Below are 25,927 nucleotides of genomic sequence, written 5' to 3' on the forward strand. Positions count from 1 at the left end.
GATAAATTCTTAATGGAATCATTGATTTGTTCAAAGCGACGATCGATATTGCCGAATTTTTCCATATTTTCCTTCTTATAATTTTCGAAAGCTTCTTCCAATTTTCTAACCGAGGATAACTTCTTGTTGATGTTGTCCCATTCGGAGGCAAAAGTTGGTGTCCTCTCTTTAATTGTTGTAGCAGGAACGGTAGTATTAACCATTGTGATTGGTAAAAAAAAATGGCTCTGAATACCACTTGATGTAGACGCAGCGGAATTAAAATAAGAACAATAAAATAAACGAAGAACTGTAAAGAAAATGATAAATAAACTAAAACTTGATTAACTTCAATGGTTTTTCTCTTCAATATCCATAATAAAATAGACTAGACCTCCTTTTATAGGATAACAAACTTTCCTAGATAGACTCAAACTAGGATTCCTAAAATAATAAAATACTCAAAACATAGAAACTTCAAAATAAAGAAATATCAAATTAAAGTAACTTCCTAATCCTATACTAATTAAACTACTATTATGGCCGAATAGGATGTAGGCACGCGTGGACGTGGGCCCACATGTTATGCGCCTGCATCAATATCCTCTTGGGTTAGAGAGAGATCAAAGAGATGAGACAAGTAGAGAATCCTCCCAGATCATATCCTCTCAGATTAGAGAAAGAGATATCAGAGAGAGATTAGAGACAAGTAAAGAAGTTTAACACAAACTAAATGGTGGGCAATACGCGAAAAAAGCCCTAATCAATTTTATGTTGAATCTGTTGAGAAATCCGATAACCGACATAACTATGTTAAGACACCTTGTCCTGCTTCGGGTGTTGATGAATCACCATTCCTTACATGGGAAGAGATTGAAGGTACACCATTAAGATTAGAAGGTGAGGATACACATAAATGGAAATGGACATCATTTTAGTACTCTAGATCCGCCTTCCAGGGATACCAAAGCTCATTCTTTATCAAGAGAAGCTCCACGAAATTGAGGGAAAGTAGAGAGATAAACGATGAAGGGGACAAGGACAAAAGTATAGTCGTATAGATGATGAAGAGGGGAATTATTTCTACACCCAATTTGGTTGTCCATATAAAAATTTTGTTTGTCCATATATTGGCCACCAACTAAATTGCTTCCCAAGATTTATAATCTTCTTTTCTTCAAACCAATATTCTTCTCTTTCCATCTCTCTTGAAAGAACCACTTCAGAAATCTCTCTTTCTCTGACCTCTCTCTATTCTGAAAGTCTGAATAATTTCTTCCCTTTCATTCTCTTTTTATAATGATAAATAGGGAGGTATTCCAATAGAAATAGGATTCTTTTTTAGGCTTGAAATAGAAGTTTTCGATTCTCCTAAAATAAGGAATAAGGGATATCTTATTTCAATTAGAAGTCCTTTTATTACAAGGAGGGACCCCAACAAACTCCCCCTCTCGAATTATGAAGAGGAACCTACCATCCCCAAACCTGCAACACTGCTACAAAGCTCATGTTTGCCTTTGAGTAATGGTTTTGTCATCATATCTGAACCATTGCCTTCAGTATGGATTTTCTCTATCTTAAACACGTTTTCTTCAAAACACATTTTTTGCTTTAGTCTTGATAAAGTGCAACACTTCTTCAATCTTGCTATCACCATTGATCCTTTTGTGAGCTTCCACTTTCCATCACCAAAGTTACTAGATGCCCTTCATCATTTAATACTTCGCTAGATATTAGGTTATATCAGACATCTGGTATGCCTCACATTCTTAAGAATCAATGTACTCCCTGTGCTTGTCTCAATTTTCACTTCTCAAATTCTTACGATTTTTGAGAAACCTAAGTTTCCCATCCTGACTTTGCCAAGGTCACCGGTTCTGTAAGATCTAAAGAAATCCTTACATGAAGTAGCATGATACGAAGCACCTGAGTCAACCAACCATGTTGTATCTAGTTCCGACTCAGTCATACTTAAGCAAGTGTCTTCATAACTCGAGAGTAAGATAATGTCATCATTTGTTGCAACATTATCTTCTTCTTCACCATCCTTTTTCTTTTCCTTTTTTGATTTCCCGCATTCACTCTTGTAATGACCCATTTTACCACAATCAAAACATTTAACCTCTTTCTTTGGTCTTGATCTTCCATTTGACTTATCCCGATTATGAGGTTTTCTCCCTCGTCCTTCTGTAGCAAGTGCTTCTGAATGAGACTCGCCTGACGACGATTTCCTTCTTGTTTCTTCGTTCAACAAGCTACCTGCTACGTGATTCATACACATTATGCTATCAGGAACAGAATTGCTAAGAGACACCACCAATGTCTCTCATCTATCTGGTAAATAATTTAGAAGAAGTAAGACCTGCAACTCATCATGCAATACTAACTTCATTGCAGTAAGCTGGTTTACTAGACTTTTCATCTCATTCAAGTGCTGAGCAATTGAGGTTCCTTCTTTATATTATAATTTTCCTAACTTTCTGAACAAATAAGGCTTTTTGGCAGCTGTCTTCTGATCATATAACTCTTCTAATTTCCTCCATAGACTAAAAGCGGAAGTCTCCGTCGATACATGATGAAAAACACTAGAGTGTACCCATTGTTGAATAAAACCGACAACCTTTCGATCTAATACCTTCCAGTCTTCTTCATCCATCTTCATCGGTTTTGTACCGTGATTTTCAATGGGTGCAGCTAGGTCTTTGCAGTATAACAAATCTTCCATTTTGTCTTTCCACATCAAATAGTTTTCTCAATCTAAACTAATCATGCGATTACTACTTCCATATTTCTGAACGATAAATCTAGCCTGAGCTCTGGTATCACTTGTTATAAGAGCTAAAAACTCAAACATGCAAGATTGTTCATTGATTTTAACCTAGAGTGAGAAACAAATGATTGTATAGAGAAAAAAGATTGGGTAATTTAGACAGTTACCCAAGTGTTTAACGATATTAGGACTACACTCCCAAAATACGATATTAGGACTACACTCCGAAAATGAAATATGTATGACGTTAACCGCCATTCTCGATTTTTTCCGTTAAATTTCAGTTACGTGGTTCATGGGCCAACCACATGTGTCTTATGACAAAAATACACTTCACGAAATGTTTAGGTTATTTAACGAATACCACCAACTATTTACTAATATTAGGACTACACCCCCAAAACAAAAATATGTTTAGAGTTTACTTTCATTCTCATTTTTTTTTGTCAAACACCAATAAAGTAATTCATGTGCGCGCGGTTTCTTATACCTCTTATATTTACGGGGGTTCACGGATAGCTTTTGTGATGGATGAAGAAGGTTGAGGAATAGATTGTAATGAGGAAGATGAAGATATCAAGTTTTGGTCAATTATGTATTTCAAATTAATCTACATTATTAGATAGGCCTTATATTGATTTTGACAGTTGATCTGCCCAAATTAATTGAAATAGACTCTGGCGTACAAAACCAAATGACCTCTGGACAGTGACCTTTTAAAAAAAAAAATGTTTGCCCTAGTCATTATATATTTATTTCTGTTTTGTTATGTAGATTTTTACTGAAACATGTTTATTTGTATAATATTCTAACCAAAACATGTTCGTAGGTATGTATAACAACCATCTCTTCAAATTTAAAAATCCAGGCGGGTAATTTTCTTTGTAATATTAAGTGGAAAAAATATTTAACTAGTATGTTTCAAATGAGCCCGTTACAAACAAGTCATCAGACTGGAACTAATGAGATGACACACGCAAAGAAGAAAAGAACCCATCACAACCGTAAGAACCAAAATCTCATTCTACTAATTGAAATTGGTCTGTCATTCGAAATATTCTTACTAATACTTGTTTCCAAACTACCATACACAAAAGTTGAGGAGCTTTTGTGTTGGAATTTTTGTACAATTATCAACTAAAATCAGAAATTAATTCTATGATATAACTATATATGCAAGTAATAATGAAGAATTCATCAAATTACCTAAAAGATGTAGAATTGAAAGAGATGTAAAGTTTATTTGTGGAAGAGTTGGTACTGTGAATGAATCTAGATGACATAAAGCAAGACGTAACTCGACTAAAGATGGGAGCATGTTAATCACATGTAGCGACTTATGACTTACCCTGCTGAGGTTCAGTTGACTCATGTCAAGATGTTGGAGAGAAGAAAGATGAGAGAGGCACTAAAGATCACCTACATCTACCTGGTAGTTACCATTAATATCAAGAAAATGAATATTGGATAAATTTCCAATTTCCAAAAGAATAATTCCACTAAAATATGCTCTGTGTAGATCGAGATATTTCAAATTATGGACTGACCCCAAGAAAGAAGGTATTTGAATATCATGAATATGATTCTAACTTAAGTTCAAATAATTTAAATATTTTAATTCAAGCAAAGAAGGATCAAAGTTACCACCTAGTGATTAGTGTTGAAGATGAAATTCAACAACGTTTCCCGTTTTCGAATTGCAAAAGACTCCTCTCCAATTACAACATTCTTTACCATCCCACGTAGATAATATATTCTTCTCATAATAAATATTTCCATTTTCATCAAAATATGAAGTATTGTGATATTTTAAAGGGCGGTGATTTGATGAGCTCGAGCTCATACACAGAGGTATGATCTCGAGTCATCAACGGTTGAAAGAAAGAGAGAATCCTTGAGATCTCTCTCACGGATTAAGAATGAAAGAGGATGACAACTCACGCCCCCTTAATTTTCTCCTTTTTTAGGCTTTTAACTATAACCGATAGAACTTCAATTATTTACAGAGCTGCCATTAGTAGTAATGAAACTTTGAATTTTCTCTCCTATTTGTTTGTTGTTTTACTTTTTTCTAATTTTATAGCCTTCCAACCCAACCATTAAAATCAAATTACTTATATAATTCCCACCGAAGTAATTTCATGGTTCACTTTTTGTTTTTATTTTGCAAAAATATTGGTAAAGTCTTTTATGGAACTTTAGGATTTTATTAATTTCTATTTAATTATACAGTTTTATTTTTTATTTTTTATTTTTCAGTATTTCATAGAATTCTTTTAACCAAAAAAAGTAATAACATGTTTAGTTTAATTGCACCACAAATATTAAAATTTAACTATACAAAAAAATGATTTCTTCTACTTCTTCACAAAATCTAACAGTAGTTAGCGTCTTCTGTAAACAAGTTCTTCCATCTTCGAGAACATATATATCCGAAAAGTACTTGACTATTATGAAGAATATTGCGGTAAGAGGCATTGGGTTACTTTATCTGATATGAGATGCTTATTTGTTACTACTTTCAACTGTGTTTTGTGTGTGTTATCAGAAATTCAAAATGTAACGTACCCACAACTTAAAGGGGGTGCTCTAGAAGAGCCAAAGATTATTGGAATTATATATCCGAGAGGAAAAATCACTTTGTCAAGGCAATTCTAAAAGAAAATGCTTAATTCCAAAAGTATATAAAGGTTGATATTGGTTTTGTCTACCATGTGCATTTGGATGGACACATTGGGTTGGACCGAAAAGTGAGGCATAAAATTCTCCAATAGCTAATCATTTTTCTCAAGAACTTTACTAATATTTTGTTAAATTGTGAGCTCAATTTTTAACTAATGAACTATATGATCATGGTTTCACGTTGTTAAAATTTATTTATCACCAATTTCTGTCATATTTTTTTTTTCTAATGTGTTCAATTCTAATAGTTGATCGGGTAAGGAAAAGAAGTTAAAAATGATGGTGCAATTAAACACATGATTTTTGGTTAAAGAAAACTCTCTAAAATACAAAAATAAAATAGAAAATGGTTGTTTAGGTCTAAAATATTATTATAATAACTAAAAAAGCCTAGACTTTTTTCTATTAGGTAGAAGTTACCACAATATTATGTGTAATAATAGGTGAAGTTTAAAATAATATTGATAATTATTATTAAGGTCATTTTTTTCTTTATCATTCCCACAATACCCTTACTTAATAAAACTCTCCCTCTCTCTCTCTAAAAACACATTTAGGTTTTTTTTTTTTCTTCTACTCGTTCTTCTTCTTCTACCTGTTCTTCTTCTTCTTCAAATCATCTTATTCTTCTTCGAATCATCTTCTTCTTCGAATCATCTTCTTCTTCTTAGAATCATCTTCTTCTTGACTCGACCTAAGTTTGAGGTTCATGTTCTTCATCTTCTTCATTCAAAGATGATGAGTTTGATGTTCCATATGGTGGTCCTCTTGGATCAAACTATGGTGGTAAGAAGAAGAGAAATTTGATAATTATAATTGTAGTTGGTGTTTTGGGTGTTGTTGTTTCATTGTTGTTAGGGTTTGCTATTTGGTGGTGGTTCTTCTTAAGATCAAGTCGTGGAGGTAAGGGTAGGGCAGGAACTGGTCAATTTGATAATCAATTAGAACAAGGGCATCAATCAATTCTCACTTTGCTTTCTTTATATAAGTCAATCTTTATAGCTCCAAATCTCTTACTTGCTTTCACACAGACTCTTCCTACTTTCATAATGTGATCAATATATGAACCAAGCGAACAGATATATGAGAGATATTTTACCCAATTCAAAGGTATGAACTATGAAGCCTCAAAAGTGAAAACAACTCAGTTTGCATTGTCGCACATGCAAACACATGTTTGCAAAATCGCAAATGCAAACACATGTTTGCAAACTCGCAAATGCAAACACTTGTTTGCAATATCGCAAATGCAAACATTTGTTTGCAATATCGCAAATGTAAACACTTGTTTGCAAACGTTTGTTTGCAGAACAGATTGCTACAAACAGTTGTTTGCATATCAGATTGTGCAAACACGTGTTTGCAGAAAAACGTAAGCGAAAAAACACCGTATTTTTCTAGTTTTTTTTTTGAAAAAAAAATATTGAAAGTGGATCTTGTTAGAAAGCTAATGAAAAATCATTTCTAAATACATAAATTTTATTGAAATCCGACATCTCAAACAAAAGTTATATCGATTTAAAGTTTAAAGAAAAATAAAAGAATTTAGTTACACAAAAAGACAAAAAAAGGATAATTTAGTCTTTGTATACTTTTTGACCTGAATAATAATTTTCAAATGTTTTGTGTTTTTCTACTCATTTTCAATATTATTTTGACCTTTCTAGTTATTACCCCAAAATAAAAACTCTATAATTAAATAAAAAATAAAATCCTAAAATTCTATAGCAGACTATAACAATTTTTTTTGGAAAAAAGAAACAAAAAGTGAGACACGAAATTACTCGGGTGGGAATTATATAAATAATTTGGTTGTGATAATTTTGTTAGATGTCCATAATTCTTTTTTTGTTGGCTGGCAATAAACTTTGAAAAAGTAAAAAAACAAACTAATAGGGAAGCTATCCAACAACAAAACATCTGAGAATAGGGAAGAAAAATCAAGTTTCATTACCACTAATGGCAGCTCTGTAAATAATTGAAGTTCTATGGGTTATAGTTAATAGCCTAAAAATAAGGAGAACACAACTAAAGGGACGTGAGCTGTCATCCTTTTCGTTCTTAATCCATGAGAAAGATCTCAAGGATTCTTTCTTTCTTTCAACCGTTGATGACTCGAGCTCATACCTCCGGGTATGAGCTCGAGCTCATCAAATCACGGCCCTATTTTAAATCTGCTCTGAACGACAACAGAGCTTGTCTCTCTTTTTTCTTGCAAACAATACTAAAACTCAACTTGTTGTAATCTGGTATGAATAAGAATAATGCAACAAGAAAGAACATTAGAGAAATAGATCTCGACTCCATTATTAAGTACTAAAATCAAAACAAGAAATTAAATCTGTTTTCAAACTGAATTGTCAATTTTTGAGTCAACACACTACAAGAAAAAAGAGCTTATTAGCGACGGTTTTATTTCGTCACTAATAGAGAAAATCAGTCGCCAATAGTATTCCGACGACAGTAAAACCGTCGGTAGAAGTGGCGTCGGCGTAATTTTACCGACGGACCTTGCGACGGTTTCTACACATACCGTCACTGATGTTTTGGTCATTTACGACGGTTTTTTTAATACCGTCGTTATAGTTTGATTCTTGGCAACGTCTATTTCCTTTATTTAAACATCAACGACGGGAAAAATCGTTAGTAATACTTATTACTGACAATTTATATACCGTTTTTAATATTACTTACGGTTCTTGTCGTCGCTAATGTTTTTAATCTATTTTCAATATCTCCCCTGTTTTTTAACTGGCAGAATGCCTAACCCTCAAGATAATTCCTTCAAACACACAAAAAGCAACAATAATTCACATCCATTGAACAAAACGAACATTAACACTAATATATCTCAAAATGTGAACACAAACATATCCCAAAATGTCGACACCTGAAAAGAAACAACATTTAAATTGTATTCAAAGATGCAAAAGACATAAAAAGTGCATACTTTAGTGTCTGCTACTTTACGACCCTTAATCTTCATAAAAAATCTTCTTTATCCTCTCAAAACTCCATGTATATCCTGCATAACAAGGTTTATAACGTGTGAGTACTAAACACTCAAACAATAAACAAATTAAACAAATGCATAAAGTTTCAATCATATGATAATTAACTCGATCGGGGGTTTCAATATAGAATTAGCTCAATTCAAGTCTGATTTCACAAGTTATTCAAGTGAATCACTCGATTCAAACTAAGTAATACTAAGTCAAGAAGACTAATGAATTTACTCTAAAAATCACTTGGAAACATGTAAATCTATACCCACCTGATATCAATCAGAGTTAAAATTTTGGATGAAATGGTATGAAAATTAAACGCATACACAATTCATAAGAATAATGTAGATTACGAAATTCATTGGCGTTAACTAATAAGATAAGAAAAATCATTCATTATTGAGTTATCAATTCCTCGAGTATATACTAATATAACTAATTATGGTAATTCCATAACTAATATAACTAATTAGACTCGTGAAAAATCAGAAGCGATGTTCCAATTCAGAAGAAAAATTGTAAAACAGAGGTATAACATTGACGAGTAGAGCTTACCGTTCACGAAGACTTCCAATGATGCCAAGTGATGGAGGTATCTCTCCAACCAACTGATTATTCTCTAAATGCCTATATGAATCAGCATATCTAAATGAGATAGATGAATGGTTTGACTGGTAATGTGACTGGTTTTTAGCTTAATGTGCATAAGAGAAAGAGGGAGAGATAGAGTGCTTACAACGTCTTCAGATTCTTTAACGAGCTAAGATCAGGAATCGATCCTGACAAACTATTTATTACTCCCAGGCCGTCTGTCATCAACAATTTGAGATTGTTAGTCATATTATCATATGCTACGATAAGCTCGGAATAAGAACACCAAAACGATGTTGAAGAACCCACATGTCGGTCAATGCAGTCATATTATCAGAGCTTTTACATAATATTAGTAACCTTGACGTTTTTTTGAATAACAAGAATTTTTATTCTTGAAGAGATGAATAATTGATTTGGGGCTTTCAAATTCAACACCTAGGGCTTCCCTTTCCCCCCACCTCAGTCTTTATCTAAACCCCGATGAATATAGGTGAATAGGGGAAGATGAACAAGTAGAAAAACTAAACTCTTCTTTCTATAAAGCAGTAGGCATCAGGTTTATGAATATTAGGGTTTGGTAAAGAACTAAAACAATATGAACACAAGCTTCTTTACCTTGGCAAATCAAAAAACAAGGGCAAACAATCAATACAAACATTAGGGTTTCTTAATCTCTTTGATTGACACGGGCTTATGAACAGAAAACATAATCTTCAAGGGTTTCTTAATCATAACTCAAATCAAATAATAGGATCAATGGAGATGGAAATCAAATAACTAAACTCATAATACAACAATAGTTCAAAGTAGATAACAAACCTGAAATCCAAATGAAGATGGACAATAGCTTTTTCGATGAAAAGATGAGAGAGGGAGAAGGAGAGTTAGAGAGATTGAGATGGAGAAGAGAAGAGAAGTGAAGAGGAGAAGAGATGGAGAAATCGTGGGGTTTGAGAAGGACGTGGAGAGAGAGTGAAGAATAGTTTTGGGAAATTTTAGAAGTGAACTGATTTGGGATATTACTATGGATACGAAAAGTTTTCGCGCGTTTGGGTTTTTTTTTTGCAGGAATTGTTTTCCATCCAAATACGGAATTTCATTTTCCCACGCCGTTAGTAGTAATAATAGACGACGGTTTTTCAACCCGTCGTTAATACCTTGACGCCAACTTCTCTCATTCCTTTTTTGTCCTGCAATTCCGTCCTAAAATAAGGTTCTTGCCGACGGCTTTGTGCCAAACCGTTAGTACAAAAGGTCAATACCGACGGTTTTTTACAAATCGTCGGGAATTAGACACATTACCGACGGTTTTATGAAAAAACGTCGGTAATATTCCGTCGCTAATACCGTATTGTTTTGTAGTGACAAGACCTTAAATCGGTAGTCGATCTCAAGACTAGACTTTCTGTACAACCACTCAATTCTTCGTGGGGCATAATATCTTAAGATGTTATTATTAGATCTACCGAAGATATCATTGGCACCAATCAAGTAACTAATTGAGTATGGTAGATATTTGATTGATATCATACCAAATAATATAATATATGTCAGAATATTATTGTTTCCATAGTAGCTCAATTTCCTTGTATAGTCCATTGATCTTTGTATTCCTTCTTTATGTAGTAAGTGTAATCATCCATAAAATAAAGGAATTTTATTGAGTCTCTCAGTGAGAAGAGAACTCAAAATACACATCTTATATGGTATCAGTAGTTTTGGTCGTTCTTAGGAATTGTTGAGAAATGTCTTCTTTGTCATCTGTTTCTATGGGATCCGCCATAACTGTTAAGTTGAATCCCACTAATTACATCTTATGGCACTCACACTTTGTTGCATTTTTACGTGGTAATGATTTATTCGTATACGTCGATGGTAGTCTTCCATGTCCGTCTCGAGATGTTGATAAATCGTCTTCGGATTCTACTCCTACTATTAATCCTGAATTTGCAAAATGGGAACGTCAGGATCAATTGATCCTAAGTTGTATTTATTCATCTGTCTGTGAAAGTGTTCATGCTCAAATCGTTGGCTCTATAACTTCTCCTTACACATTTGCACCTCCATCTCAAGCGCGTCTTCTGCATCTTCAATTACAGTTACACAAAACCAAGAAAGGGTCTTCATCTATTTTAGATTACCTTACCCGCAATGAAAAATAATGTTGATCAACTTGCGGCTTCTTCCCGGCCTATTTCTGAACACGAATTAATCCTTCATGTTCTTGGAGGTCTTGGACCAGAATATAATTCATTTATGACATCTATTACTACAAGGACTTCTCCAATCACATTTGCTGATTTACAAGGCTTTCTCCTTACCCAGGAACTTCGTATTGCTGAAGAAATTATGACCACTGATGTGCCTCCTCAGATTCATATTGCAGGAAAACAAAGTAATCGGTCTTCCAAACAGTTTTCTGATCAACCTCAACAACAAAATTTTAGTCGTGGTCGCGGACAAGGGAGTCGTGGTCATTACAAGAATTATAGTCGAGGAGGCCAATATTATCAAGGTAATTCAACCTCACCCTATTCATTCTCATGGAAACCAGGGTTCTTCTAATTTTCAGGTGCCTTGCCAAATATGTGGAAGAAATGGACATAGTGCCAAACGATGTTATAACCGTTATGATGACGAGCCTCAAGAATATGTTAATCGCTCACAGACTTTTAATGCTCAACCATATGCTCATGTTACGTCGCTTTTGACTCGTAACGAAGAAGACTCTATTCAATCTTGGTGCCCTGACTCTGATGCTTCTCATCATGTAACACCTGATCTTCCCAATCTTACAACTCATTCGGATTATAATGGTGCAGACGTTGTTAAAGACGGAAATGGATCAGATTTGCCAATCACTCACATTGGTACATCTATTTTAAGTTCTTCTGGCCATAATTTTAAATTGCATAAAGTTCTATGGGTTCCTTACATCAAAAAGAATTTGTTATCAGCTCAACAATTTTGTCGTGACAATAATGTTTACTTTGTCTTTTTTGATGATGCCTTCTATATAAAGTATCGTTCGCCAGGAAAAGTTCTACTACAAGGAGAGAGTAAAGATGGTTTATATCATCTCCCCCTCACTAACAGTATGAATAAAAGAGGGGAGATTTTCGTAGGAGTAGGTGAACGTTGTTCGGTAGAAATGTGGCACAATCGTCTTGGTCATCCAGCTGAACAGGTCACGCGGTTAGTTTTACATAATAACAAGTTGCCAGTCGGCTCAAATAAAGCAATGGGAATATGAGGCTGATGTTAGCTAGGTAAAAGTCATCGACTTCCGTTGGCTCAGACACGCTCTGTGTTCAATTGCACCATTTGACTTAATTTTTACTGATGTAACCGACTCCATTAGCTTCTATCGATGGACATCGGTATTTTATTTTTTTCGTGGCGGATGATTTTTCTAAATATTGTTGGCTTTATCCGATGACATTGAAGTCTGAAGCATTTAGTATTTTTAATAAATTTAAGTTGTTGGTTTAGAATTTATTTAATACTAAAATTAAGTCGGTGCAATCTGATTGGGGTGGCGAATTTCAAAAATTAAATGTATTTTTTCAGGATCATGGTATTTACATCGTATTGCTTGCCCCCATACTCATGAGCAAAATGGGGTTGTTGAACGACGCTATCGCCATGTGGTTGAAACAGGCCTTACCATGTTGGCACAAGGAAACGTTCCAAAACAATATTGGCATTATGCTTTTGAAAGTGTGGTATACTTAATTAATCGCCTTCCTTCCAAAGTCTTACAAAGGCATACACCATTGGAACTCTTGTGTAAGACAAAACCCGATTACAAATTTTTGAAGGTTTTTGTTGTGAATGTTATCCTTACACTAGACCGTCTAACGTCATAAGATGGATTACCGTTCAGTACGTTGTGCATTTTGGGTTATTCTCTTCACACCATGGTTATCGATGTCTTGATCTATCAAATAAACGAATTTATATTGCTCGGCATGTTATTTTTAATGAATCTGTTTTCCCTTTCGCAGATGAGAAATATAGTACTTCTTCATCTACTGAGTCACGAGTAATTCTTCCATCAATACATGCTCCAATTGTGCCTAATACCCCTACTGAAGTTGAATCTACAGTACCTTTATTTGATGCAAGATTAGATACATCATGTCCACCATTACCAATTGATGAGAGTCCCTTGCCAAGGTCAGAGTTGGCTCAAGATCCCTTACCAAATCAAATTTCTCCAGGTCTTCTCTCCTCAGCTAATGATAACGTTTCACAAAATACTACACCATGTGTTCCAAGTGAAAACACAAGAGTCTCTATTCATCCCATGCAGACTCGTGCCAAGGATGGGATTTTCAAAAGACGGGTTTTTCATTGTTCGAAGTATCCATTAGTTTATTCCACTGTCTTCAATCACAAAGAAGAAGAAATACCGATTTGTGCATTTCAAGCGGTCAAGGTACCTAATTGGCGGCATGCAATGACAACTGAATTAAATGCATTGCTATAACAAGGTACTTGGGTTTTGGTTCCACGATAGATAAATATGAATATATTAGGTTCAAAATGGATTTTCTCGATTAAACGACATGTTGATGGCACCATTGCAAGGTATAAAGCTCTCCTAGTGGCGAAAGGGTCCAACCAACAGTTCGGAGTGGATTATAATGAGACATTCAGTCTAGTTGTCAAATTTACAACAGTTCATGCTGTTATTTCTTCAGCGGTTTCTCAAAATTGGTGTATGCGGAAAATTGATGTTAATAATGTTTTTCTAAATGGTATTTTGGAAGATGAGGTATATATGTCTCAACCTTCGGATTTCGTTGATTCTTCCCATCCCGATTATGTATGCAAACTTTTGGAGTTCATATATGGTTTAAAACAGTCTCCACGCGCTTGGTATACTCGACTGAGCACATATTTATTATCTATTGACTTTGAAAGTTCCAAAACTGATGCTTCATTGTTTATCTTAAAACAAGGGACTAATCTTCTTTACGTTTTAATTTATGTTGACGATATATTAATTACTGGAAATAACACCTCAACTATTACACTGACTCGTGCAACAGATTAGTGAAGAGTTTGCTCTCAAGGACCTTGGGGATCTTCATTATTTTTTGGGTATAAAAATTACTCGTAATCAATCCGGTGTTATTCTTTCTCAACAAAAGTATACTGTAGATCTTTTGAAAAAAGTAAAGATGGAAGATTCTAAACCTATCTCCTCACCAATTTCAGCCTCACAGAAACTCTCTTATGAATCTGATGAGGTTTTATCTGATGCTACTCAATATCGAAGTGTGGTAGGGGCCCTACAATATCTAACCATAACACGCCCCGACATTTCCTATGCAGTGAATAAAACATGTCAATTTATGCAAAAACCATCGACGGAGCATTGGCAACTTGTTAAGCGTATATTACGATATTTAATACAAACAGTCTCCCACGGACTACAATTCTATAAATCGCCTCCTTCATTAATTTCAGTCTATTCTGATGCCGACTAGGGCGGTTGCCCTGATGATAGAAGATCGACTGGTGGTTATGGTGTATTTTGGGAAATAATTTAATCTCATGGAGCTCTAAAAAGCAGAAAACTGTAGCAAAATCTAGTAACAACAGAGGTCATTTGGCTCATGTCATTGTTTCAAGAGTTGGGCGTTCAATTTTCCGCTCCACCAACTTTATGGTGTGATAATATTGGTGCTACATATTTAACTTCAAATCCTATTTTTCATGCACGTACTAAGCACGTCGAAATTGATTTTCACTTTGTTCGGGAAATGGTAAAATAAAAGCATCTTCTAGTCAAGTTCATTTCCACTAAAGATCAATTGTCCTATATTTTTACAAAAGGATTATCTACACCTCGGTTTACTTTACTACGTGACAAGCTCAACGTTCTCCAGAGACCGTTGAACTTGAGGGGGCATATTAGATCAACCCAAGATATCATTGACACCAATTAAGCAACTAACTGAGTATGGTAGATATTTGGTTGATATCATACCAAATAATATAATATATGTTAGAATATTATTGTTTCCATAGTAGCTCAATTTCCTTGTATAGTCCATTGATCTGTGTATTCCTTCCTCATGTAATAAGTGTAATCATCTAGAAATTAAAGGAATTTTATTGAGTCTCTCACTGAGAAGAGAACTCAAAATACACATCTTATAGTTATGGCACAAAGAGAGTAATAAATTAGTATGGGTCCATTGAAACTTGCAATGATTGTGACAATAAAATTAATCGAAGATTTTTCTTAAGTTCCCAGACTTTTCTACCTTGTTAAGTTTGATTATTCGTCGGCCCTCTCAATGGGTTTGATTTGTCAACGATTGCTAGCTCAGTTGGTATTGCATCTAATCCAAAAACCTGGAGATCCCAAGCTCGATTAAGAACAGAGGTGGAATATATGATTTATTAGACTTGGATTATTAAGGATATAAATAGTGAAAGAGGTCATCTTAGTAGAGGCACATTAGTACAGAACTAGGTCAGGCGTTTTCGAATGGCTTTACCTGTGTAGTTGCCCCATGAACAACTTAAAAGAGTTGAGTTGATAAGGAAAAAATATGGAAGTTTTAACTTTTTATGAAAAAATGTGGTGTAGTATGTCCAGTAAGCATCAAAAAGCAAATGCTTTCAAGTTCATACCTCTGCCTCCAATTTCTTTTCCTATATTCGAATCATTATTACCCAGAATTACTAATGAAATAGTAAACATTGACTATGTATGATCAGTCAATTATGTAGCTTACTTAGGAGTCATTTCCTAGATGCGTAGTTTTCTTTGTAATATTGAGTGGAAAAATCAGGTCTTCCAGAGAAATAACAAATATTGAGTCCTAAGTAATCTTTAAGTTTTTTGAGTATTACATTTGAGATGTCTTTTGTATTGAGGATCTCAATACAAATGCGTAGTTTTCTTTGTATTTGAGACATGCATATTAGAACTAAATGTTGACACATCATATTAAAATCCAAAATGAATTTTGTGTTGGAGAGATTTTTTCTTCTAAAATTCTATAAATTCTAGGTGACAATTACAATTTTTCAAATTGATCAAGTTTTGCATCAAAGATGCTAGTATAATGAACACCCTGTTTGCACCTTTATAGGTATGTAAGTGAAAGAGAAGAAATGTTAATTTGGATCGATTGAACAGTGTAGAGAATATGACTCATCCTTCATTTGCCTAAATTTAAGAGCATAACTACGTAGGAAAAAAAATCAGAGATAGCTTTTGTGATTGATAACAAACATGATAACTTATAACATTTCAACTAGTATGTTTTAGATGAGACGGTTACAAACAAGTCATTAGATTGGAACTAGCGAGCTCACCCAAAAAGAAGAAAAAAAGAACATCACAACCTTAAGAAACGCAAATCTCATTCTAATTGAGATTGGTTTGTTATTTGAAATATTCTTACCACATCAATACATATTTCCAAACTACCATGCACAAAAGTTGAAGAGCTTTTGTGTCATAGAAGTGATGAATCCAAAATAAGCATGTCTCCAAGATTGCTTCCATAATAACACCCCACAGAAACCCCAAAAACCTGTTATAAATCCCAATCCTGCACTAATGTAAAACCACTTCATCTCAAGCCAATCATCCTCCTCATCTTGTTTTCCTTCACCATATCTGGGTGGTTGAGCTTGTTCATCGCCATTGCAGTTCTTGAGTGGAATACCACAAAGTTCAGGGTTGCCAACATAACTCATGTTAGTAAAGCTTTGTAATTGGGTACTAGAAGGAATTTTCCCTGACAAGTTATTATATGACAAATTCAAGTAACTCAAAAAATGCAAACCTATCATGCTTTGAGGAATCACACTTGAAAGTTTGTTGCTTGAGAAATCAAGAGATTCCAAAGATCTCATCTCGCCTATTTCATCTGGGATCTTTCCTGTAAAATTATTGTCAGATAAGTTCAAGGATCTTAACTCGTGAAGTTTTGTTAGATCTTGAGGAATCTCCCCGGACAAGTTGTTCCTAGAAAGATCCATGGTTGTAACAAGTAAAAGAATGTTACTATACTCATATTGTATTCCTTTTGTCACCACTAAAGCGGCGTCGTCTAAGGGTCCAATGGCGATGCTAGAATATTCCCTGGGTTCTTGCTTCAAAGTCATGGCAGTTAAATTGCTGAAACATCTTGGAATTGATCCTGATAAGTTGTTATGAGAGATATCCAGTATTTGTAGTGAGCTGAGGTGACAAAGTGCTTCTGGAATACCACCATTGAATTTATTTTGACGCAACCTAAGAACTATAAGGTGTGCAAAGTTTGCTCCCAGCCATGTTGATAAGCTCCCACTGAATTTATTCTCACCTAGATCAATTGTTTCTAAATGCGTACAGTTCCCCAATGACCGAGGTAGTTCACCAGATAGAGAATTATTACCCAAATGTAAGGATTGTAATCCAACTAAAGAACCAATAGAGCTTGGAATTTTTCCTGTTAACTTGTTACTTTCCAACTTTAAATATAACAAAGATGATGAGCGAAACCCAAACCAACATTCTGAAATCTCTCCAAAAAGGGCGTTGTTTGAGAGATCAAGAGTTGCTAATGAATTCATTTCTCCTAACTCTAGATGACATAGAAATGAGGAAATAGGACGTGATAAGGAGTTGTGAGAAAGATCTAGTACGGAAACACCTGATACATGAGGTAGTGGGCCGTCAAAATGGTTGAAACTCAAGTTAATCTCTAAGCTAGAACTTGAATTGAAGAACTTTGGCAATTCTCCAGTGAGTCGATTTTGGGCTAGATTTAAAATGTACATTCGAGAAGACATGTCCCAGAACCATGTAGGAACTGTCCCTGAAATTCTTGTGTTGAATAGATCGATATATGTTAAATTTATTTGTGTTTTTAACCATTGGGGAAATCGAGTTCCTATGTGACAATTTCTAAATGATAATCGCTCGAGTTGAAAAGGAGGTCTCCAAGCAGAGCTCAACTTCAATTCAACTGAAGGAATTTCTAACACTTTTAATCTTCGGAGATTGGCGAAGTTAGCTTCAGTTACAACGCCCTGCAATTCATTCTCAGAGACTACTAATGAATCTAAATTTGAGAGATGCCATATTGTTTCCGGAAATGATCCATTCAATTCATTTGTTTGAAGGTTTAAATACCTTAATAATGATAATCTTCCTAACGACGAGGGAATTGAACCAGAAAATGAGTTGTCCCTCAATACGAGGCCTTCGAGTTTCTGTAATTTCCCCAATTGCTCAGGCAAAGGGCCAGAAAGTTCGTTAGATGATAAATCCAACGATTTCAAACTACTGGTTATACATCTAGATGAATTTATTAAAAATCTAGATATATCTCCATGAAGATTGCAGTGGGACAAGTCTAATACCTGCAGTTTACACAAATTTCCTAATGTACTAGGTATCTCCCCTTCAAGCTCATGATTAAAGCTTAAATCAAGGCTCTTGATTGAAGTCAGATAACCAATATCTTTTGAAATTGTTCCGTAAAAATTATTGCCACCTAGATAAAGTTCTTCAAGCCTAGTAAGATTATATAACCATTCAGGTAATGAAGAATTCATTTTGTTACCACCAAGATGGAGAATTGAAAGAGATGTAAAGTTTATGTGTGGAAGAGTTGGTACTATGGATGAATCTAGATGACAACCAGCAAGACGTAACTCGACTAAAGATGGGAGCATGTTAATCACATGTAGCCACTTATGACTTACCCTGCTCAGGTTCAAATAACTCATGTCAAGATGTTGGAGAGAAGAAAGATGAGAGAGCCATTGAAGATCACTAACATCTAGGTCGACGTAAAAAAAACCTCCCAGGTTGGTGTCACTAATATCAAGAAACTGAAGATTGGATAAGTTTCCAAGTTTCTGAGGAATTTTTCCACCAAAAGCTGCTCCGTGTAGATCGAGATATCTCAAATTATGGAGGGAGCCCAAGAAAGAAGGTATCTGAATACCGTTAAAAGCATTCATACTTAAGTTCAAATAACTTAAATGTTTTAATTCAAGCAGAGAAGGATTTAAGTTACCACCTAGTGATAAGTCTTGAAGATGAAGTTCAACAACATTTCCCGTTTCCGAATTGCAAAAGACTCCTGTCCAGTTGCAACATTCTTTACCATCCCAATGAGAGAACATATTCTTCTCATTATAAATATTTTCATTTTTATCAAAATATGAAAATAACGTATTTTGATATTTTAAATCTGCTCTGAAGGACAACAGAGCTTGTCTCTCCCTTTCCTTACAAACAAAACCAAAACTGAACTTGTTGTAATCTGGTCTAAACAAGAAGAATGCAGCAAGAAAGAACATTAGAGAAATAGATCTCGACTCCATTATTAAGTACTGAAATCAAAACCAGAAGTTAACTATGAGAAAGTTGGAAAGAAAAGATCAATATATATACATCACACACAAAATCTAAAGCTTTTCCACGTGGTAGGCCTTCTAGTACTGTATTCTATTTTTCAGCTTAATTGTCAATTTTCGAGTCAACAAGACCTTCGATCGGTATTCGGTCTTAAGACTCGACTTTTTGTACAACCACTCAATTCTTCGTGGGGTATAATATCTTAAGACGTTATGGCCACAACGAGAGTGATAAATAAGTATGGATCCGTAGAAACTTGCAAAGATTGGGACAATAAAATTATTCAGAGATTTTTCTCAAGTCTTCAGACTTTTCTACCTTGTTAAGTTTGATTATTCATCGGCCCTCTCAATGGGTTTGATTTGCCAACAACTGTTAGTTCAGTTGGTATCGCATTTACTCCAAAACTCCGGAGATTCCAAGTTCGATTCACAATGGAGGTGGAATATATGATTTATTAGACTTGGGTTATTAAGGATATAAATAATGGACTTTAGGGTAACTTGTATGGCCCCGAGGGGGTATGACAGTGACCGAAGCTATGACACTGTAAGTTATGACAGTGACGGAAGCTTTTTCTTTCTGTTTGATAGGATTTCTTGTGTCTTTTTTATGTAGAAATGTCAATGCTAGTCATGAAAACTCACTGATATTAGTACACCATTAGGCTAGGCGTGTTCAAAGGGGCTTAACCTGTATAGTTTCCCCCTAAAAAACGTATGGAAGTTTTAACTCTTTATCAAAAAATGTGGTGTAGTATAAGCATCAAAAAGCGTACGCTTGCAAGTTCATCCCTCTGCCTCCAATTTATTTTAAATGGATCATTATTACCCGGAATCACTAATAAAATAGTGAACATTAACTACGATCAAACAATTACGCAGCTTAGTCGTTACATTTATGAATTTTGGAATCAATACTCAGTCTCCATTTTTTATGGACTCATTATTTCTTGGAGTAAACTTGAGCTAGATTCTAACTCTTTTGAGTGATTGAGTCATTCCAGATACAAAACTTTTCGAAATATTTCAGTGATCCAAGTTTTTGATGAAGACTTACAAATACTGTGACAGTATAATTGATTGGAGACTCTTTAAAATCTATAGAATGTTCTATCCTGTTAAATTTTGTTATTAAATCCTTTTAATGGGTTCTGTTGAACTCACTAATTTCTCATTCTAATTCTTTCAGTTGTTTATTGAAGTCTTATAGACTATTCACGGTAAACGTTTTAAAATTGTATTTTGTGTCTTCTTGTTTATGTAGAAATTTCAATGTTAGCTAGTTACAAGACTTGTACTGATAAATGTTGTGAAGTTATGAATGAGGCCAAGCAAATCAAATTATTTTGGATGCAAATTAGTTTGAATGAGTCTTTTAGACCATGACGGATGAACTTTGTGCACAACCAGTTAATTTGCCTAGAGTATCAGTACTAGATGTGTGGAGCTAAGTTAGTATTTTAGTTGATGAATTATCTCCTAACTTGTTTTAATTGTAAGATGTTTTTTTTGTGGTTTAATTTTCTTCCTTGGATTATCTTAATAGAGAGTAGAGACAAAGTAGTACACAACGCAAGTGAATAAGAGCGTGTTTGAAGGGGCGCTGCGCGTGCAATATGCACCTTGATCAACCATGGGTCCTCCAACAGGTGGTGAGATAAATAAAAATGGTCCTCCAAACTATGATCTTCAATATAAGAGAGTAATAAATAAGCATGGGTCCATCGAAACTTGGAAAGACTGGGACAACAAAAATAGTCGTAGACTTTTCTCAAGTCTTCAGACTTTTCTCAAGTCTTCAGACTTTTCTACCTTGTTAAGTTTCATCATTCATCGACCCTCTCAATGGGCTTGATTTGCCAACAACTGCTAGGTCAGTTGGTATTGCATTTACTTCAAAATCCCAGAGATTCCAAGCTCGATTCACAAAGGAGGTGGAAAATATGATTTATTGGATTTGGGGTATTAAGGATATAAATAACGAACTATAGGGTAACTCGTATGACCCTTAGGGGGTATGACAGTGACCGAAACTATGACATTGTAAGTTACAAGAGTGATCAAAGCTTTTTCTTTCTATTTGATAGGATTTCTAATGTCTTCTTTATGTAGAAATGCACTGCTAGTAAAAAAACTCACCGATATTAGTTGTGTTTTGTTTCAGTCATCTTATAGAGGCATATTAGTACACTATTCGGCCGGGCGTGTTCGAAGGGGCTTAGCATGTGCAGTTCCCCCCTCGGAACAACTTAAAAGAGTTAACTTGAGAAGGAAAAAATGTGATGTAGTAGGTTAAGCTTCAAATAGCACATGCTTACAAGTTCATCCCTCTGCCTCCAATTTCTTTTGTTATGTTCCTATCATTAATATCCTTATGAATTTCTAAATCAATACTCGTCGTCGTCTCTATCTTTTAGTTATTTTTTTGGAAAATTTACTTCTAGGTGTACATTGAGCTAGATTCTAATTCTTTTGAGTGAATGAGTCATTCCAGATACTAAACTTTTCGAAACATTTCAGTAGTCCAACTATCTGATTGGGACTTACAAATAATGTGGGAGCATAATTGTTTGGGGACTCTTTCAAATCTGTAGAATTTTGTGGCCTATTAAATTTTGTTATTCAATCCTTTCAATGGGTTCTATTGAACTCAGTCTTTTCTCATTCTAACCCTTTTGGTGGTTTATTGAAGTCTTATAGTCTATTCAGCATGAACGTTTTATGATTTTATCTTGTGTCTTCTTTTTTATGTAGAAATTTCAATGCTAGCTAGTCACCAAGACTTCTAGCGGTAATTGATGTGAAGTTATGAATGAGGCCAAACAGATCAAATTATTTTGGATGCAAATTGACTTGGTTTGGACGAGTCTTTTCAAAGACCACCGATGAATTTTCTGCACAACCAGTTAATTTGCCTAGAGTATCAGTACTGGATGTGTGGAGCTAAGTTAATATTTAAGTTGATGAATAATCCCCAAAGTAATTTTAATTGTAGTTTGTGCTTTTTTGTGGTCTGATTTTCTTCCTTGCATTATCTTAATAGAGAGTACATAACACAAGTGAAGAAGAGCGTGTTTGAAGGGGCGCTACGCCTGCAATATGCACCTTGCACAACCATGGGTCCTCCAACAGTTGTGAGATAAATAAATATGGTCCTCAAAATTATGAACTTCACTATAAGAGTGCCTTTAAAGTCGGTACAATTTTAAGCTATTAATTTAAACCCAACACTAATTTGATGAGTGTGTAAAAGTAAGACCCACCCATTATTCCTCCAAAATCAATTTCTTCTCTTGTCACTCTTTCAAACCACTGTCTTCACCTTTTAATCCACAAATTCAATATCAATTTACTTTTTTTTTTATGAGATCAATATCAATTTACTTAGAACTCATAAGAAAAGCACAAAACGTAAATTAGCATGTCAGTGACCGATGCTTTTTCTTTCTGTTTGATAGGATTTCTTGTGGTTTTTTTTATGTAGAAATGTCAATGGTTTTTATTTGTCTGATTGAAAAAGTTGTTTCATACTCTGTATCAAACTCGTTCTGAAAACTTAGAAGATTTTGATGAACAATCTTAAGTTCAGTTTGTTTAATTAGAGAAGAGGATAATTGTCTCCAATAAATAACATCTAATCTATTTCGATCAACAACTGGTACTTAAACATTTCCACCAAATTGTTTTAACTCATCTTGAATAAACTTATAAGCAAGAGCATCTCCAATGCAAAACACAAGAAAAACTTAAAATTACATAAGAGTCGTTCCACCAAATTGTTTCAACTGGTGCGTAGTTTTTTCTTTGTAATATTGAGTGGAAAATTGAAGTCTTGTAGAGAGATATCAAATATTAAGTTTCTTTCTTGGACATGGATATTAGAATTAAATATTGACACATCTTCTTCAAATCAAAATTGAATTTTGTGTGGAGAGATTTTTTTTCTTCAAAAATTCTATAAATTCAGCTTTTCAGATTGAATTTTGCGTTGGAGATGTTGGTATAATGAAAAACACCTTGTTTGCACCTTTATAGGTATTTATGTAAAAGAGAAGAAATTTTAATTTGGATAGATTGGACAGTGTAAACAATATGACTCATGCTTCATTAGCCTGGATTTAAGATAAGAGCATAAGTACGAGGAAAAAAGATTCAGAGACAACTACTGGGATTGATAACAAACATGCTAACCTATAACATTTCAACCAACATGTTTCATATGAGCCGGTGCCAAACAAGTCATCAAACCCTAATTAATGAGATTACACACAGAGAAAAAAGAAACCATCACTTGAAACAAATAGATAATCTCTATATATGAAACACAAGTCTGATTTTATTGATAGAAGAATGATGAACACAATTACAAATTGGTTGTAAGAACAATTCTCTCTCTCTGCATTTTTGTGTTTCACATAACTCACAATTTATAGCTAAAAATTCTGACTACCACTAACTAACAACCTCCCTATTCATACTCCACTAATATGTCCAGTAGAGTAGTTGCTTAGGACTTATTCAAACACATGAGATAAACAAAGACTAAATCAAACTAAGAGTGCACTAACTTGTGACACTCCCCCTTAGTGCATTCTCTCGATCGACAAGACCAAGTGCACTTCTAAACTCCTCAAACTTGCTTTTTGAAAGTGCCTTAGTAAGGCCATCCGCAACCTGTTCATTTGTCCGTATAGACTTCAACACAATTTCTTGACTAAGTACCTTCTCTCGAACAAAATGATGGCGAGTATCAATGTGTTTTGTGCGAGCATGAAGTATAGGGTTTCCAGCAAGTTTAATAGCACTTTCATTATCACAAAAGATGGAAATAGGAAAGTAGAGCACCTGATTAACATCTCCAAGAAGTCTTGTAAGCCAAATACACTCCTGGGAAGCTAATGTGGCTGCCACATATTCAGCTTCAGCGGTTGATAATGCCCACCGTGTCTTGCTTCTTGCTGCACCAAGATATAGCAGCTGAACCGGTATTGAAACAATAGCCTGAAGTAGACCGTCTATCAATCACATTGCCTGCCCAATCAGCATCTACAAACCCACATAAACGAAACTTTGTATTCTTTTTATACATCAACCCATACTCTAGAGTTCCTTTGACATATCGAAGGATTCGTTTTGCAGCTGCCATATGACCAACACATGGTTGATTCATAAATTGAGATACTATTCCCACAAAAAAAGTAATGTCTGGACGAGTGACCGTTAAGTATAGAAGACAACCTACAAGTTTACGATACTCGGTCACGTCATCTAATAACTCACCTTCAACCTTGTGTAATTTGAGACCTGGATCCATCGGAGTGGTTGTGTAATTTGCATTTTCCATACCAAACCGTTCTAGAAGTTTAGTTGCATAACTTCTTTGTGACAGAAAATAACCATCTGATTCTTCAACTTCTAAACCAAGAAAACAATGAGCTTTACCTAAGCTTTTCATCTCAAAACGAATAGATAGATCATGCTTCAAACGTTTGATTTCAGCTGAATTATTACCCGTTATAATCATATCATCGACGTAAAGAAGAATCATAGTATGCAAGGTTCCAACTACTTTCACAAAGAGACTTGGATCTGAGTCAGAAGGATAATAACCACAAAATAAGAAGTATTCAACAATCTTACCATACCACGCACGAGGTGCTTGTTTGAGACCGTAAAGTGCTTTCTTTAGTTTGCAAACATATTCTGGAAATTCTTCAGATATAAAGCCAAGTGGTTGTTCCATATATATATCACGATCCAATTCGCCGTAAAGGAAAGCATTCTTTACATCGAATTGCCAAAGAGTCCATCCATTGTTTGCTGCCAAAGAGATAATAGTACGAATCGTTACCATTTTTGCAACGGGACTGAAGGTTTCTTCATAATCAAAGTCATATTGTTGAGAGAAAACACGAGCAACCAGACGAGCTTTGTGTCTAGAAACGCTTCCATCAGCTGCCTTCTTTAACTTATAAACCCATTTACATGTTACAAGTTCAACATCTTTCGGTCTCGGTACAAGAACCCAAGTAGAATTTCTGTCCAAGGCTGCAATTTCATCTTTCATTGCATTCTCCCATTCTTTCCTCCCTTGAGCTTCAATATAGGAAGAAGGCTCATCTTCCAAAGTGTCTTCCAACATAAAACAAGAAGTAATAGTGCATTGGTTAGCTTGAACTTCATAATCTTATAGATGAGTAGGTGTCTTCTTAGGTCTTGCACCTCTTCGCAATACAGCTTCACTTTGTGGTGAATCATTATGACAAGAAGATTCCGAACTCCCCCTATCGCTGAGGTCGTCTTGGGTAGAGATAGGTTCAGGATCAGTTTCAACAAAAGGCATAAAGACAGAAGTTTCTTTCGGGCCAGCAGTCGGGTAAAAGTTAGAAACCTCGTCGAAAACAACATCTCGAGAAGTCACAATCTTCTTAGTGATAGGATCCATACATCTCCATCCTTTCCTGTTCGCATCATAACCAACAAACACACACTTCCTTGCTTTTGG

At 34.8% G+C, this 25,927-nt stretch overlaps 2 protein-coding genes across 2 annotated transcripts in view; one reads left to right on the top strand and one right to left on the bottom strand.

Annotated features, from left to right (window-relative positions):
- Positions 1–25,927, top strand: part of LOC147558703 (uncharacterized) — an 87,218-nt gene that overhangs the window by 12,053 nt on the left and 49,238 nt on the right. The window lies entirely within an intron of this gene.
- LOC147558704 (receptor-like protein EIX2) lies at positions 16,486–19,386 on the bottom strand. The gene has a single exon (XM_086659072.1). The coding sequence runs from the start codon at positions 19,384–19,386 to the stop codon at positions 16,486–16,488; it is 2,901 nt and encodes a 966-aa protein (XP_086515198.1).

This window comes from Eschscholzia californica, unplaced genomic scaffold, assembly GCF_041429995.1.
Source record: "Eschscholzia californica isolate CP2 unplaced genomic scaffold, dmEscCali1.0.p SCAF_2, whole genome shotgun sequence".
NCBI classification, from domain to species: domain Eukaryota; kingdom Viridiplantae; phylum Streptophyta; class Magnoliopsida; order Ranunculales; family Papaveraceae; genus Eschscholzia; species Eschscholzia californica.